The sequence below is a fragment of the Convolutriloba macropyga genome, chromosome 10 (assembly GCF_964194025.1).
Source record: "Convolutriloba macropyga chromosome 10, txConMacr16.3, whole genome shotgun sequence".
Lineage (NCBI taxonomy): Eukaryota > Metazoa > Xenacoelomorpha > Acoela > Convolutidae > Convolutriloba > Convolutriloba macropyga.
The window spans coordinates 13678288-13694076 of NC_134477.1; the positions used below are offsets into that span (position 1 = coordinate 13678288).

Genomic DNA, 15789 nt, shown 5'->3' on the forward strand with positions numbered 1-15789 from the left:
CCGGTGCTGATAGCACCATGATATCATCATTAATTTGGACTGAGCTTGGTAAATCTCAGTTAAATGGGAAAGTCAGACGTCTTTAGGCTTATGACGGTCATCAACTGACGCTTCTGGGATCACTAACATGTGATGATGAGTGGAACGGAAGCAAGTATAGGCAACAGCAACTAGCAGTTGTGCAATCCGACAAAAATTTTGGGCTACTTGGGAGAGACATACTACCCCAAGAAAGCATCAATGCAGTGAGCGATGAAAGACTACCTGCAGTCAAAGGATACAAAGCGCATGTGGAACTCAAACCGGGATCACAGCCAATGTTCTGCAAAGCCAGACAGATTCCTCTACCTCTCCAAAACAGGGTCAAAAAGAAGCTTGAGACAATGCTATGACAAGGGCATCCTGGAGCAAGTACAACCTTGCAAACATCCATACAAATGCATCACCAGTAGTGTGGCAGCTGAAGAAAAATGGTGCCCTGAGACTATGCGTGGACCTGAAAGTTCACATCAATGGCAAAGTAATGGACGAAAACTATCCAATACCAGACATGGAGACCATTTTCCATAATCTCCATGGGGCCTCTTTCATTGGAAAAATTGATTTATCAGACGCATACGATCAAACTGAGCTGGACGAGGATGCAAAATAAATATGCACAATCAACACATCGCAAGGTATGTTCAAGATGTGCAGGCTTCCTCAGGGCCTGAAGAACTCTTCATCAATCTTCCAGAATTGCAATGAATCAACTCTCAGAGGAATCAAGGGTGTGGTAGTCTTCCAAGACGACGTCCTGGTTTGAGGAACAACAAAGGGTCAATACGAGAAACGAAAGCTTGCAGTCAAGAGTTGGCTACGTAAAAGAATTTCACCATCAAGGAGAAGAAATCCAACTAAAAACCAGTTTCAAGCGTAAGTTTTCTTGGTTACTCTGTTTCCAAAAAAGAAATAGCACCCAATCCTAAACATGTTGAGAAGATCAGAGATGCAAAACTGCCATCAAATATGAAACAACTCGAGTCCTTTGTTGGCTTAGCAAATTTTTATGGTCGAGTAATACCAGATTTTGCAACAAAAAGTCTACCCCTAAACAAAGTTCGAAAAGAAGAATTCAGATGGGAAAAGAAAGAGCAAAATGTTTTTGCAAACATCAAAAACGAGTTATGTGCTAACCCTTTTGTACAGCCTCACAGCTTGACGAAGGAAGCAACCGTGACAACATACGCCTCAGAGAAAGCTATAGGTGGGGTACTCTCACAAGAAGGACATCCTGTGATCTACGTCTCGAAGATGTTGTCACAAGCGGAACAAAATTACTCCAATATTGAGCGAGAGGCACTTGCAATGGTCTTTGTGGTCACAAGATTGCAACAATTCCTACTCGGAGGAAGTTTCACTCTACAGACTGACCACAAACCTCTCAAACATCTCTTCGCCCCAGATGAAGAAATTCCGAAAACAGCATCTGCAAGATTTACGAGATGTGCGATAGCGCTGTTGGGAATTGACTTCGAATTGAAATATACTCCCGGAGAACAGATTCCCCTCCCTGATGCTTTCAGCAGACTAGATTTTTACAACGACGATGAAAATGATCGAGTTTGCTTTGCTCTTGACAATATCTACTTCGTCCAATCTCACCTGGTGACCCAGTCAGACGTCAAAACTGAGCTGGGATTGGATCGACTCTTTCAAAATGTCATCAAAGAAATAAAAAGCGGCATCTGGAAACAATGCTCAGAAGCAGAAAAAGTATTTGAACAACAGAAAGACACCTTGACCATTCACAATGGAATCACTTTTTGAGGAGTTGTGCCTTTCATTCCACCCAAACTAAGACCCATGGTAATGGCAAAAGCTCATGTGACCCACCCAGGCAAAAATGCAACTGAAACAGCAGTTCAAATGATGGCTTGGTGGCCCGGCATCAGTCAAGATGTTCTTTGATATGTTAGTAAATGTAAGGAATGCCAAGAAATTAAGCCTAGCCTGGGGAAAACAGTATCTACTTGGCCGGAAGCTGAAGTTTGAGAAAGACTCCACGTGGACTGGTGCTACGTTAAGGATCAAGGTAAAATCTTAGTGAGAGTAGACGCAGGATCAGGTTGGATAGAAGCCTTCCCTGTGGAAAATAGAACCTCACAAACAGTGAACGTTCACTTGAGTTAAATCTTTGCAATATTCGTGATACCAAAAAAATTAGTATCAGACAATGGTCCTGAGTTTGTGAGCAGTGAGCTAAGGCAATGGTGTGAATCACTGGGGATTAAAAAGTTGGAATCTTCCATCTACCATCCAAGAGCAAATGGAATTGCTGAACGAGCGGTCCAAACAGTGAAACGGGCTATTCAAGCCCGGAGTCCAAATCTGATCTGAATGTGTCATTCGGCGCTTTCCTACAGCGGGCTTTGATGACACATCGGAAAACTTCCAAGACGCAGGGCAAAACTCCTGTAGAACTGCTACTGGGACGTTAAGTTAGACTTTCAGCAGTCACTGACTTTGATCTGTGTGAACGAGTCCTCTTCAAGCCGACGAACAGTTCACCAACGGTTCCAGCTACTTTCATTATCCGTAAAAGAATGAACTCTTCGTTGATTCAGCCGGAGAAAACAAACAAAACAGTGCTTGTTAGTGACAACCAAATTGCACAGCTGGAGCCTGACGACATCAAGACTGAATCTACTGACTCACATTGTAAGAGCAGTAAGGACGACATACAAGTGGCATCGCCCAATTCCACTGAAGAAACCTCAGTAGTTGAAGGAGAACAACTTTCACTGGCCACGAGAACTTCAAGCATAATTAAAAAACAACCAGAAATATTTGGATAAACTATTCCTACAGACTTGCTTAAAAAAGGAGGGAGGATGTGATATATCGAGAAGTGGCTGCTTAGCAACTTAAATTAAAACTTCGATATAGAGTGAAAACTTTCTTCCCTGATGTTTGGTGAAGTGAAATTGAATAATGGCTTCTAAGTTGAACCGAATCGTCGATTCAACTTTGTTCATACCGCAAGTTTATCAGTGTACATAAACCATAAATTTGTGCAATAGATTTGACCTTGCCACCACCAGACATGATTAGAAACCAACTATCAGACCCTCCCAGTAGATAGAAAAGACATGTTATCAGGTAGGGAGAACAATGTGTTATGTGCAAAAAATTGCACTAGTACTTGCCAAATACGGCACGGGGGAAAACTTGTTCACAACTAAAGTGTAAGTTAACCCATATCAGTTTATCTATATCTAGAGGGATCTGTAAATTTTTATACTGATACGGACTATAATTACCTGTGAAATTTTGTACATTTAGGCCATTTTAAATTCAATCAATAAAATAGAAAAATTCTTGTAACTCGTGCTCGAGACCACGACAAGCTGAAAACTGAATTAAATATTAAAAAATATTCGTTGTCAGAGATTCTCACAAGATTTTATCTGTCGTTTGTAAGGCCAATTGAGTAGACTAAAAAAACTGCAGCTACGTACAAATTTGAAGAAATCGCTGATTTTTTAGCATCAAAACGAGTAAAAGTTTTAAGTAAAAAAAGTATATTGTTCAACAATTTCTTTGTTTTCGGACAAAAAATAAATATACAATTGATTTTGAATAGAAAATGTTCAAACATCCTGTTCATTTGGAAACAGTCAAAATAACCGACTGCGAAGTTATTCTCATAACATTGGCAGAACTAATCTGGATTTTGGATGAAAGCAGAGCTTTATGTAACCACGAACCATTTTTAATTCTAAATAGTCTATCCGATTAAAAACTGTTTGTAAACTAAGAAATTTTTCAAACTTCTTATTTTTGAGCCTAAAAATTGAAGATCCTCTTTCATGTGGAATCTGCTTTCTAATCAAGTTGCTTCAACTAACTGTTTCAAAAGATCTTTAATATTGTTTGTGTAAGGGTTATTCAACACATAAGTCTGTACGAAGCGTGAAATTAAAGGAAAAATCGAGATATTATAAGTAGTATAACGTGAGCAAAGCTGGGGGGGGGGGGGGTAAAAGGAAGTACCTATGTATTAACATTAGGTATAGCCCATAATCCACCAATTTCCAAAGATGTACCTCCTCACAGCATGATACCCAAGCTGTTCAGACGATGGGGATTAGCAAGATAATCCTGCAATAATAATTTAGGATGACTCATTTACAGTTACGTACGACTTTTCAAAAATGTACCTCACAGTATGATACCCAAGCTGTTCACACAAAGGGGATTAGCAAGATAATCCTTCAATAATAATTTAGGATGACTCATTTACAGTTACGTACGACTTTTCAAAAATGTACCTCACAGTATGATACCCAAGCTGTTCACACAAAGGGGATTAGCAAGATAATCCTTCAGTAATAATTTAGGATGACTCATTTACAGTTACGTACGACTTTTCGAAAATGTACCTCACAGTATGATACCCAAGCTGTTCACATGAAGGGGATTAGCAAGACAGTGCTTTAACAAATTAGTAAGGTCATTGACCCCCTACCATATTACAGTTTACTAATGTAAATTTCCAAAGACGTACCTCACAGCATGATACCCAAGCTGTTCTCACGAGAGGGATTAGCAAGATAATCCCTCAATAAGAAATCAGTAAGGTCATTTACCTTTTCTCATACTACACTTTACTAATCTAAAATTCCAAAGATGTTCCTCTCAGCATGATACCCAAGCTGTTCTCACGAGAGGGATTAGCAAGATAATCTCTTAGTAAGGACATTTACCCTTTCAAATATTACACTTTGAAAATGACAATTACCAATAATGTACCTCACAGCACGATACCCAAGCTGTTGTCACGAAAAGGATTAGCAAGATAATCTCTTAACAATTCAGTAAGGTCATTTACCCCTTATAATATTACACTTTACTAATGTCAATTACCAAAGATATGCCTCACAGCATGATACCCAAGCTGTTCTCACGAAAGGGATTAGCAACATAATCCCTCAATAACAAATCAGTTTGGATTACTCATTCATTCGCCACTACTATTCATTATTTCAAAACAAAATCTAAAAATCAGTTGGTTAAAATTCTAATTTAATTTAATTTTCAGAGAGACTTTGTTTCTTTCTCGTTGTTGACAGTTTCAATTTATCTTTTTGTTTTCAGATAGATTTTGTTTCTTTCTCCTCGTTGACAGTTTCAAGTTGACAGTTTTTTCTCCTTGTTGACAGTTTCAAGTTGACAGTTTTCAGATAGACTTTGTTTCTTTCTCCTTATTGTCAGTTTCAAGTTGAACACTTGCAGTGTTGAAACGGGTCAGCAAAAAATTTAACTAATAGAAATCTTGATTTGTTCCTGTATTAAAACTGAACCATTTTAGCCAGCCAAAATTTCCACTAACAGTAGATAACGCAACACTTTTATTCACATCTAAATCCAAAAACAAACAGGTAAGTTTGCTCAAATTAAACTAATAGAAATCTTAGTCTCTTCCTGATTTTAAACTGAACCATTTTAGCCTGCCAAAATTTACCCTCAACAGTAGATAACGCAACACTTCACTTCACCTCCAAATCCAAAAACGGACAGGCAAGTTTTCTTTTAATAAAATCTGTTTTCGGGAGGTAAGATTAAGATTAAGAGAATTTCTAATACCTATTATGAATTAATTCTGAATTATTTCTTTGTGAAAAACTCTTATTTTTTCCAAAGAGTTTAATAATAAAAAGGTAGCAAAGAAGTGCACATTTTAGTATTATTTCCAAAACAATTTCTGGAGTTTGAAAACAGTAGAGAGGACAGCAGTACTCAGACAAACTTTCATTTTCCCTTTTAACAATTAAAAAATCAGTTTAATAATTGTGGATTTTATTTTCAATTGCAACATTTACGTTCATTTTCACTTTTCAATTCCGTGCAAACTTTCACAGATTTCAAGCAACAAACTTTTATCTTGCTCTGATTTTTTTAGAGAAAATGCCCAGAAGTTCTAACCCAAAGGAACAGTGCTCTTCCTGCAATAAGCTTATTATGAAATCCAATATGAGCAGACATCAGAAGCTTCACGCAAAAAGATGTTCACAATGCTCACAGTCATTTCCGGACGACGAGAAACTGCAGCGTCACATTGTTTCTGTACATTCACCGTCTCTGGTTATCAAGAAGAAGTTTTCTTGTAGCAGCTGTTCCTTATCCTTCTCTACTTATTATCAACTTCTACACCACAAGCGAAACAGTCACCAACGTTCAATACCTAGCACCTACGAGGAAGTTGACTTATCTATCTATGGAGAGTCTCCCGCTCTACATAGTGAACTTCAAACGGTTCAACACTTTCTGCGAGACTCGGTTCTTGAATTGTCCAGAAAGAAAGTTCACAACTTCAAAATAATGGAGATCAACCATGAAACAGTGATTGAAAAATTGGATTGTGTTTACAACGAGTTACCCAGCTCAGCTAAAATCAATATTTCCTTTGGATTCGTTCTGCAGAGTGTGCAAAATCCTGAAGAATTTCGCTACTACTACGCAGCAGATAACAACCCCGTATTCTTAAATCCTATGGTTCTCGCTGATGACTCAGATCTCAATTATATTAAATCAAAGCTGAGAGAAGATGAAATTTTACCAAATCTAATCAATCATCGTCCAGACACAAAGTGGAAGTTTTATTGCGTTACAAATGTCACTTTCTTTGTATTTCTCCTCAGTGGTGTTGCTCTAGGCTGTATCACTCAAAATATTCCATCTATTTTGCTCAGGAACGGATACCTCAAGTGTTTTGTTTCTGATTGTGAAAAAAAGCCCTACCAAGACAACTTGTGTATGTTCCGTGCTTTGGCCTACGAATTACATGGCAGCAATGAGCTACAACAAAATACAATGGAATTGATGCAGATGTTTCTCTCAGCGACAAGGAGAGATGACGAAACCTTCCCAGGAATACATGAAGACGATATTCCTGTTCTTGAGGCTCTAGTTGACAGAAACATTCAAGTTTACTCAATATTTTTTGACGAACAATCGCAAATGCTTGCTGAACTTACTCGACGCTCCTCGATGAAACGTTCAAAGACAACTTCGTTACTGAGATATGAAAATCACATTTGTTGGACAGCAGACATCAACAAATTCCTCAAAAAGTTCCGGTGCTACGTATGCGATCAGTTTTTCGACAGATCCTTCAACTTATTGCGACACATGCAAAACTGCTCCGAAAACACGCAACACAAATATCCAACAGGGGCCTATCAGTTATCGGAAACTATTTTTGAACGTTTGGAAGATGTAAAAATTAATGTTCCGCAAGAGCTGAGATTGTTTTCTCATCTTGTCGTATTCGATTTTGAGTCAATAACAGTCCCCGACAGTACACTCAAAAACACAGATTTGACTTCATGGATTGGAAAACATGTCCCCATTAGTGTGTCAATATCCTCGAATCTGCTCTCCGAACCAATTTTTTTTTGCAACGAAGATCCACTTCAACTAATCCGTGATTTTGTATCCAGCTTGAGTAATATAGCGGAAAAGAGCACGCTTCTAATGAGGGAGAAACTCAATGATTTCGTACTGGTATTGGAAAAAAAATATTGGGCTCTTCGACAACTGGTTCCAGTGAAAGACAAGCAGGTAACCACCGGAGCGGAAGACTTATTTGAGAACAAAGCTGAACCCGAGGTAGAGGAAGACGAAGATCTTGAAATTAGGAGACTGAGAAGCGAGCTCAGGGTGATATCAAAATTGAGACAAGATTTTGAAAATTATTAGAGTACCATACCTGTTTTCGGATTCAACAGCTCTCGGTATGATTTAAACCTAATAAAAGAGTATCTTCTGCATCACCTCTTAATAGAAAAAAACGTTATTCCTAAAGTGATTCGAATGGGGAATAAATATATTGGCATGAATTTTCTTGGTCTACAGTTTCTGGACATTTTAATTTTCCTGGGAGGAGCGACAACTCTGGATAACTTCCTAAAAGCCTATGGAGCGAGTGAAGAGAAAGGTTTCTTCCCCTATGAATGGTTCGACAGTATTGAGAAGTTGAATGTATCCCAACTGCCACCAATTGACAGCTTTTGGAGCAAGTTGAAGAATCACAACGTTCTTTCAGTCGATTACGATAAGTTTGTGGAATTGAAAAACGGTGGAATGGAACCGGATGAAATTTTGAAGAAGTTGAGACTCAAGAAAGTTCCACAAAATGCCGAAGAAAATTATTTGGAGCTCCAAAATATATGGGAAAGAAAAGGTATGCAGACGTTTCGTGACTTCCTCATGTGGTACAATAACAAAGATGTCGAACCTACACTTGAGGCTATGAAGAAAATGATCAATTTTTACCACTCAAGACAAGTAGACATGTTAAAATTGGGCTACACTCTTCCCAACTTGGCAAACAGGTTCCTTCATTCATCAACAGATGCAGCTTTTTTTCCGTTTTGTGAGAAGGATAAAGAATATGATAATTACATTCGAAAGTGGCTAACAGGGGGACCCTCAATTATCTTTACAAGGTATGCAAAAGTTGGTGAATCAAAAATTCGAGAGTCAGAAAACGTTTGCAAGTCCATCGTCGGAATAGATGCCAGTCAGTTGTACCCTTTTTCCAAGACAAAAGAGATGCCAACAGGACCCTATACAAAGTGGGAGTACAATGAAGAGACTGAAAAATTTCATCCAAACAGGAACTGGAGAAGCTACTTTGAACAGCAGGTCATGGACTACTTCCAACAGGTTCACCCCAATTGTAAAATACAAACCCAGTTCACACATAAGAAACAAAAGAAGCTCGGTCCTTATTTAGTTGATGGGTTTTGTAACCATTGCAACACGGTTTTTGAAGCGATGGGTTGCTTCTTTCATTTTTGTCCGTGTCAAGAGGAAAAACCGCTTCTCTTCGAGGACATAGAAAGCGGATTGAAGCGAAGAGAACGTGACAATGATAGAAGAGAGTACCTGAAGGGATTGGGGTTGAATGTTGAAGAGATCTGGGAGTGTCAATGGAAGAAGTGGAGGAGCGAAAACACAAATGGGGTTAAAGGCTTTCTCAAGTCAAATTATCCCTTCCAACCAGCGATGAACAAGCACTCGCTCATTGAGAAAATTAAACGTGGAGAACTGTTTGGTGTCGTCGATTGTAGTCTTGAAGTCCCAGAGGAAATGTATCCTTACTTTGAAGACTTTCCTCCAATTTTCAAGAATTGTGAAGTGGGACGAGATGATATTGGGGACCATATGAAAGAGTTTGCAGAACGCAACAAATTACTATCCAGACCCAGAAAAATGCTCATTTCCAGTTTCAAGCTTGAACGAGGACCAGTTATTACACCACTTTTGTTATTTTATCTAGAAAAAGGTGTGATCCTAAAAGACGTATTTTGGTTTCTTCAATACACTCCCCGACGCTGCTTTGAGACATTTGTTCAGAATGTTGTCGATGCCCGCCGCGAAGGAGACCAGAATAAGGAGTCAACAGTCGTTGCGGAGACAATGAAGCTGATTGGAAACAGTTCGTATGGATATCAGATCATGGACCGTAGTCGACATACAAATACCAAGTACGTGAAAGGATCACAGGTGGACAAATTTATTAACAATAGGTTTTTCAAGACTATGAATGAGCTACCAGAGCGGATATATGAGGTAGAAATGAGCAAGTCGCGTATCGATCATAAAGAGCCAATAATTGTAGGTTTCTTCATCCTCCAGTACGCCAAACTCACCATGTTACAACTTAAATACAACTTCTTCACCCCTTTCTGTGATAAGAACAAGTACGAACTCATTGAAATGGATACCGACAGTCTCTACATGGCCCTTAGTGAAGAAAAAATTGAAGACATCATTCGACCAGAAATGCGATCAGTGTGGTACTGGATGAGACAGAGCGACTGCAATGATAACTTTGCAGCAAACTCTAGCAGCAATTTCTTTCCACGAGAATGTTGCAGAAAACATGCTGCCTTTGACAAGAGAACTCCTGGACTTTTCAAGGAAGAATTTAGATGCTCTGAAATGATTGCTCTTTGTTCGAAGACGTATTGCTGTTACGATGAGGAAACAGACACAGTTAAACTATCAAGTAAAGGACTCAACAAGAGCAACATTGAGGAGCCCCTAATCAAGTATAGAAAAGTTCTGTTCAATGAGGAGCGAGTTTATTCAACAAATCGTGGCTTCAGAGTTGTTGACAACAAGAAAATTTGTACCTATGAACTAAAGAAAGTGGGACTGTCGTATTTTTATCCCAAGCGTAAAGTCTGTGAAAATGGTATTCACACTACTCCTTTAGATTTATAACTCCTTTTCTTTAGTCTTATATTTATATCGCCTCTGTTTTTAATTCACAGTTTTCCTACCAATATCTCTTTTTAACAAAAGCCAATTTTTGAAATAACTGAATTAGAAACATATACACATACAATCAATTAAATACAAAATTTACAAAATTTAAAGTTTTGAAAACCATTTGCAACATTTTACGAATTATTGTTTAAACATTTAAAGATTTTGGTTTTCAAAACTTACAAAACATCAGCAAAGAACTTAAATATATGAAAATCATTTAAATATTTAGACGAAACTTTAGAAAATAGCACATGTGCAAAATAAATAGCATATAAACCACACAATTCTGAATCTTGGAGTTTCTCCTGTACTAATGAACCAAAGTTTAATTTTGTCTTGATACCATAATTTTGCAACATTTCTCCCATAGAGTCTCCGTAGAACAACTTTCCATTTTTATTTGCAAGCAAAATCCAGTGGGAGCCCGGTTGAGTAGATGGATCTATGTTGATTATACAAAACGTGTTTGTAGGTAAATATTTCGGTCGAAGATCTGCAGGGAAGGAACCGAGGTATTTGAACTTTAGGTGTGGGAACCTGTTGACAACATGTAAGAGTTGTTGATTATCCATTTTTGGTGACTGATCCCTCCTTATCAATTGCAATTGAACTTATACGTTCACCACTAACAAATAATTCTACAGTATTGGTCAAATTGTTAGCAAAGTAGAGCTCCAAACGAATTCCTGCTCCAACTACATCAGGAAAATGCATTTCGACATTGGCCTCCTGTGTTGAAGTGAGATCGAAAAATAAATGAAAATGATTTTCAAAATCCTTGTATTGAATGTTAGGACCGTCATCATCAAATTTGAGTGCTTTCATTGTTTCAGCATAAGCTCTCACGTGATTTTCTGTTTTCAAGTTTACAATAGTTTGATTCCCACGCACAATTTTACCTTGTCGCAGACCAAATTTACGAAAATGGAACGGATTCGTGTTGTATGTTCCACTGAACTCATTATTCAGAATCATATCAATATCAATCATTCGAATTGGTTTGTTTGAAAATATATTTTCTTGTATAAACTGGTTCTGTCCAGCGGGAATAATAAACGTCTTTGGAAGTTCTTCATTATAGTAAAATATGGCAGGTTCTCGAAGCAGTCTGCTTTTGAAACTTCTCATCCAGTTATCTGAGATCGCTACCTGTCTAGTAAAAAGGCAAGCTTCCAAAATTATAGCCTCAGAGTTCAGCCCACCAGTATCGATCATATAGAACGCTGGAGATGATCGGATCAATTTCAGTCTGAGGTTGACATTTGGGAGAAGTAAAGTTTCACAAGCAAATAGTCCTATTGCCAATGGACCGTAAAAAGTAAATTCATCTTTATCTTTTCGAAAAACAGTATCTGTAAATGCTCTTTTTGTAAAATCGTTCGGCTCAATCTCGTATCGATATCCTTGGCATTGGGATAAGCTCTCCTTGGTTCCTTTTGTTCCTGAAAATTCAGCAGAGACAAAAGCTTGGTGAGCATAAAGAGAATTGGCACTGTGAACTTGTTCATTGTTTAGATAGACTTCGCAATTAGAGAAAAGTGAATGAAGAGCATTGTTTACCAATAATGTTTCTTCGGCATTATCCAAACGTGTTCGATTGCCTTTAATAACCCTTCCTCTGATGAATAATCGAGTAGATCGCAAGTCAGTGAAAATATTACGATCAGTTTCCAATTGAAATTCGGTTGTTGATTCGTTTAAGGAATTTGTTGGAAATATTTGTTGTTCATTGGACCAAAGAATTGGGTCTAAAATTGGAACTTTCCCAAAAAAGTCGAGCATAGAGTGAGACAAGGAATTCATTTTAGCTGACCGTTTTTTATAATGATAATTGAGGAAATGATCAAGTTTTTTTCTGGAATAATAAAGTAAGTTGAACTTGACCAATAGGGAAGAAGGGAACAAGCTGTCCAGCAGCGTTTCTTAATTCTACATGGATACTGTGGAAGTTCGATTTGATTACTTTATGGAATCTCAAGTGTTCGAAACTGCGATAACTCAGAACCTGCGATCTCTTAAAAATCTCATCATTATGGAACTCTCGGTGTTTGAATGGAAAGGAGCGTAGAAGAGGACATTTCACATCACCGACTGAATTGGGTTCAACTATATCCAAGTAGAGTAAAACTGTATGTGTTCCAGTAATATCAAAAGGGAGATCTGCCGTTGCCCAGGACTTGGTGTTGTATGATCTTTTCGAATAATGCATAACATGTTTGTCAGCTTCAACGCCCAAGTTAGCAGCCAAACTTTTGCTGAATGATACATTTTGAGATTCTCTATTGCAAAAAGTTAGTCTTCGACTTTTTTGTCGATGTTGATGGAAAATTGAGGATCTAAGTTTTTGGGATGTCGTGCTTTTTTGGGAATATCTGTAAGACTCTTTACAAATTCATCCATAGAGTTAAAAACTGCTGGTGGAATGGCAAAGACATGCTTAAATTTCTCATCATAGTGAAAGGTCATCAATCCTCCTTCAACGTTATAACATATACCGGGATATGATACTTCGACTAAAGCTACTTCCCAAGATCCATCCAGTTCAATTTTGTCGGGAAGAGAATTAGTGAATGAAGCCATTGTATTTTGAGGATAAACTTGAGAGGAAGCGTTGGATACTAATTCAAGATAAAACGAATTCATGATGTTTGACTGTACTCTGTGACGTTTGTTTGGGAAAATGATTAGTCAAGGTTCTTCAGAAAGTCTTTCCGAATTTTTTGCCGAACGATACTTTGTCTCGTGTTTTTCCTCTTTCTCATACCACCACCAACTTGTTTTCGTATTGTTGATTTCGCAGTCTTCTTTACTGCTTTTTTAATTGAAGTCGGTCCTGATAAAACACCTCCAATTTCGGGAATAGCTGACTCGATTACATCTCGTCCAATTTTTTTTGCTGCAGGTAAAACGTATTTCTTGAGAATTGGGAGAGTTGTTCTAGCGACTGTTCTAGCCAAGGCTCCAAAGCCACGCCCTCTCTGACGAGGAACTCCTTTAAAATAAGGCAGATTGTAACCGTCCATTTTCTAGCGCGACTAAATGAAAAATGATTATTTAACTTTTGACAATTCTTGCTCGTAAAAGATTCCATCAATGTTTTCTCCTTTCTGATCAACAACAAAGTAAGTCGGGAAAGGAGCCAAAGTGTTTATTTTTCGAATTAGGAAAATTTCATGTGTATAGTGAGGCTTATATCCTTTTTGAAAATTGTGCCCTACTAATACCAACCGAACTTTATCACCTTTTTTAAAATTAGGCTTCTTGTTTTTTCGTAGTTTCATCCGCTTGTACATGACAGTCAAAAAGTCAGAATTGACTACATTTTTGGGTGCCAAACCAATACTTCGATTTATTCTAGAGTTGATGATGTCAACAAACATTTGCAGGTCTTTGATGTAAGATAATGTGTCCTTTTCCTCCAGGTAGCGGTAAATTAAGTTTTTCAGGGTTCGTATAGCTCTCTCGCCAAAAGCTACTTTTGTTTCACTATAAGTGTGATAATATTTGACTCCCACATCCTCGCAGAAATTGGCCATATCTCCAAAAAACTCTTTTCCTTGATCTAGCCATAACTTTTTTGGGAAATTGAGTTCGTTCTTTTTCGAACACATTTTGATAAAAGCTGCTTTCACACCCTCTGCTCCTTTGCTTCGTAATGCTTCTACTCGCAAGAATCGAGAAAAAACATCGACAGTAACGAGTAAAAAGTTGATACCTCGGTTCCATTGTGATAGTCTATCCATTTGTGCAAGATCCAAGCACCAAATCTCATCAATATAGCGAGCATGCGCATTTAGCCGGGGAAATTTTCGTCTGATTCCTTTGTACTTTGTATAAGAGTCTTTTGACTGTAAAAATTCGGTAACTCTCTCGCGACTGATTCCACTTGATTTTGTTAGGTTATTGATAGAACCGAAAGCTGTTGGTCCCTTCCCTTTATACAACTTCTGCAATTTGATTCTATCTGAAACTGTAATTGAACCAGTCTGAGCCATACTGTGTCCTCAAAATGATGTTTTTAACCAGATGTGGTCTCAGATTTAGAACTTTAAGAATAAGGAAATAGTTTGGATCAACTGGAGCGTTCTTCAATTTAATTGAATGAAGGAATGTTTTTATATCAACTCCTGTGTCAACGTTGTCAACAATAATTGTATTGGAAAGTGAAATTTTTAACCGTTTGTTTTCGTAAATCTCTTTCAAAGTTTTCAATGTCTCAGGATAGTTCTTATAGTGAAATTCCAGGTCTGTCTTAAGTTCTTTAGGTGGACGCTCGGTTTTTTCGGAACTAACTTCTTCTTTCGCTTTTTTGATAACTGGGAAAACTGTTTCTTCTTTTTTATAGAACTCGCTGTAGGGTTCCGGTAATTTCCTTTTTCTGGTCTCCCACAGTTCTTTTGGAACAAGAACAAACTTTTTGACCTCACTCATTGAAGAAATTTGAAAATTTGTTCATACAAGGTTGATATATGTAATTTAATATTGTTATTCCAGCTTTCGAGCCCAATATAAGTCTTCTGGAATTGAGGGTTGTTGATTTTGAGGTGAGCTTCCTAAGTTGTTTTTGGAAGCGAACAAACTGATTTTTTCTTACTCCTGTGAGGTTTCCTTCAATCAAGTTTACAATACACTCACAGAGAAATCTGATGAACTCTTTAGGACAATTTAGAAGGAAAGCTGGTTGAAATTTCTTGCTGAGATTGCGAAAGAGCTGCAGAGTATAATAGTTCTGTGCGTTTATCATTAATATCAGTAATACGAGCACGTCTGTTCGGTACAAAGAATTCTGAGGGAAATGATGTTACATTTGAACAGTATCTCAACAAATCAGGTGTAGATGGTCTCAAATCAATCATAAGATGACCATATGGTTCTTCTGTTGCATCATCATACCACTGTTTTAGTTGTCTTCCGAGTCCTAGCTGTCTCCCCAAGATATCAATCTGCTGCACATCTCTCGGTGATTTGAACAAAACAATGTGAGTAGTCTGCAGCTCGGCATCACGTCCAGTTTTATTTTTGTGGAAGAGATTATGCTTGATATATACACAATTTAGGTTTCGATGTCTACCGGCTGTCGCAATTCCGTTGAATTTTTCCGACTTGGAAAGAATGTCCAATGAATCATTGAATATAAGTAAATATTTAGTACCGTCAGCGGGTAAGTTATCGATTAAATCAAAGTCAACTCCCTGAATGAATTCTATGTCTGCAATTGATTGCATCATTGTGTCGTAAATTGGCTGAAAGTGCTTATAAAAGTATAAAATTTGATCAAATGGTGGTTGAAAAGTTTTCATTCGTAGCATATCATTGATAAAAACAGTTTTTCCAGATCCGGAAGGACCAACAAGATACATCAAAATTCGTTCGTTTGTTGAAATGATTTTGTTCATTTTATGTTCTGGGATTAGGAAGTATATAACCAACGGCACTTGAAAGAATAGCAATCCAAACTGTTCG

General features: G+C 37.7%; 1 protein-coding gene across 1 annotated transcript; it reads left to right on the forward strand.

The window, feature by feature from the left end:
- Positions 1-6015: 6015 nt before the first annotated feature.
- Positions 6016-10278, forward strand: LOC142347928 (uncharacterized). The gene is made up of 2 exons (XM_075399092.1): positions 6016-7704; positions 7900-10278. Exons 1-2 carry the CDS (start codon positions 6016-6018, stop codon positions 10276-10278), a joined length of 4068 nt encoding a protein of 1355 aa, XP_075255207.1.
- Positions 10279-15789: the final 5511 nt, after the last annotated feature.